Source organism: Haplochromis burtoni, unplaced genomic scaffold (assembly GCF_018398535.1).
Source record: "Haplochromis burtoni strain Fernald_Lab_line unplaced genomic scaffold, NCSU_Asbu1 Contig_806, whole genome shotgun sequence".
NCBI lineage: Eukaryota > Metazoa > Chordata > Actinopteri > Cichliformes > Cichlidae > Haplochromis > Haplochromis burtoni.
In genome coordinates, this window is record NW_024583167.1 from 34888 (window position 1) to 36855 (window position 1968).

Genomic DNA, 1968 nt, shown 5'->3' on the forward strand with positions numbered 1-1968 from the left:
TGCAGTAGCTGATACTGCATGGATATAAAACCTGAGAACTTTCACTGTGTCATCACAGCATCCTCCATAACCACGGTTACACACCATCCTGCAGCCTGTGCTCAATCTGAGCAGCTGCCTGATATTGTGTGTGTGTGTGTGTGTGTCAGGCCCAGCTGCATGCTGTCTTCTCGTCCTTCGGTCCTGTGTACCTGTTGAAGGTGAGCCCTAACGCTCCGCTCCACCCTCCTGGTTTTTATGCCCTCATCAAGTTCTTCTCTGCGGCTCACGCCGCTGCAGCTCAGCGCATCACAGACGGACGCCCGCTGGTTGACGACTCGCCGCTGAAGGTGACGACATTTTCTTCCTCTTTGATGAACTTTGTGTGTTTTCCTGGAGCTCACCTGGCCGTATTTGTGGATTTTAGGTGAAGTTGAGCTCCAAGCAGACACCTCACTTCCTGTCTGGCAGCAGCAGAGTTCTGAGCCATGCACACTGTCTGGAACTGGCCAATCACGTCCTGGGATTCAACGGCTGGACCTCTGACATCATTACAGTAAGCACTGCATCGATGTATTCAGGTGAGCGAGTGAGAGCGCAGGTGACTCACTGTCTGTCTGTTTCAGCTGAAGAAGCTCACCAATGAAGAAGAAGGCGAAGAGGAGGAGGGGGGAGGGGCCGGGCAGAGGAGGCTGAAGTTCGGCTGCGTGCTGCAGCTCCGCTTCCCTCATCACGGACAGACGAGCAGAGGAGCTGCGGTGCTGGAGGACTGCTTCACCTGCACAGGTGAGGGCAGGGAGAGCCCGACACTTTGAACATTGCTGCCTGGTTATTCTGGTCTAAGGTGTGTGTGCGCGTGTGTTTCAGGTCCAGATGTGTTCCTGCAGAGGTGCTGCAGGCTGCAGAGGTTGGTCAGAGAGAAGGCTCTGGTTCAGGCCTTCAGCTCCGTGCTGCTCATACTTCTAGGTACTGCAGTACTCTAAATACTCTAAATACTGCCGTACCTGCAGCACTGACTCTGCTCACCTGTGTGTGTGTGTGTATGTGTGTGTGCGCGTGCGCAGGTAACGGGAAAGTGATGGTGGAGGTGAAACAGACCCCTGATCAGTTTTTAGCTGATGACACTGAAGGAGTCCTGCAGGTAATCTCACCTGTTGACTGTGTGTGTGGGAGGGTGGGTATGGGGGGTTAATGCCTTTAATTAAACCCTCACACAGGGTGTGTGTGTGTGTGTCAGGTGAACGAGTTTTCCTGGACAGAGGGTCCTGCTGATGAAGAGGAGGCTGACGATGCAGAGTGGGCTCTGACTGTGCCGTAGATCAGGACTGTGGGGGGGTGTGACGTGTTTCTGAGAGGAAAGCTTTCAGGTGTAGAAACAAAACAACGGCGCTCCCCGACGCGACGCTCCGGCTATACGAGGACGGGAAAACTGATCCTGAGATCCAGAAGCTCATGGCACACACACAGCTGTGAAACAGTACCGATCAGCTGTGCGTGTTGCTCTCGTCCTCTCTGCAGCAGTGAATCATGATTTTCCACACAGCTGTTTAGCGTTCCCTCATTATTTATGTTTTGGTTTGAGGTTTTATTTTGAATCGCCAGGCTGGATTTTCTTGTTGTTGTTGTTTCTTGTGTCAGTTTGATTCTTTTTAATAATTAGGATAAAAGATCTGAGAAATAAATAAAAGCACTGACTCAGTTTGTGGATGTCCATCAGAGAACTCTGACAATAACTCTTTATTGTCATTGCATGGTCCTACATGACAGTCAACACAACACCACACAGTAACTTAACTAAACTTAATAACATAAAGAATAAGTGTATGTGTATTGCACACTGTTATTATTGCACCTTGTTATAAATATAAATGTCGTTATTGTTGTTAGACACAATAACATAAGTATCTACTCAAAAAGTGGGAATTTAATGTGTTAACTGATTTGACAAAAATAACACATTTAATCACACTTTGCCTTCCAAGCAAAGAC

The 1968-nt window shown here is 48.9% G+C and overlaps 1 protein-coding gene across 1 annotated transcript; it reads left to right on the forward strand.

Annotated features, from left to right (window-relative positions):
- Positions 1–122: 122 nt before the first annotated feature.
- Positions 123–1700, forward strand: rdm1 (RAD52 motif containing 1; the record flags this gene model as incomplete). The annotated part of the gene is made up of 6 exons (XM_005950611.3): positions 123–329; positions 407–535; positions 606–765; positions 847–945; positions 1044–1120; positions 1217–1700. Coding segments are annotated over 6 exons (753 nt in total), but the record flags the coding sequence as incomplete, so codon positions are not given.
- Positions 1701–1968: the final 268 nt, after the last annotated feature.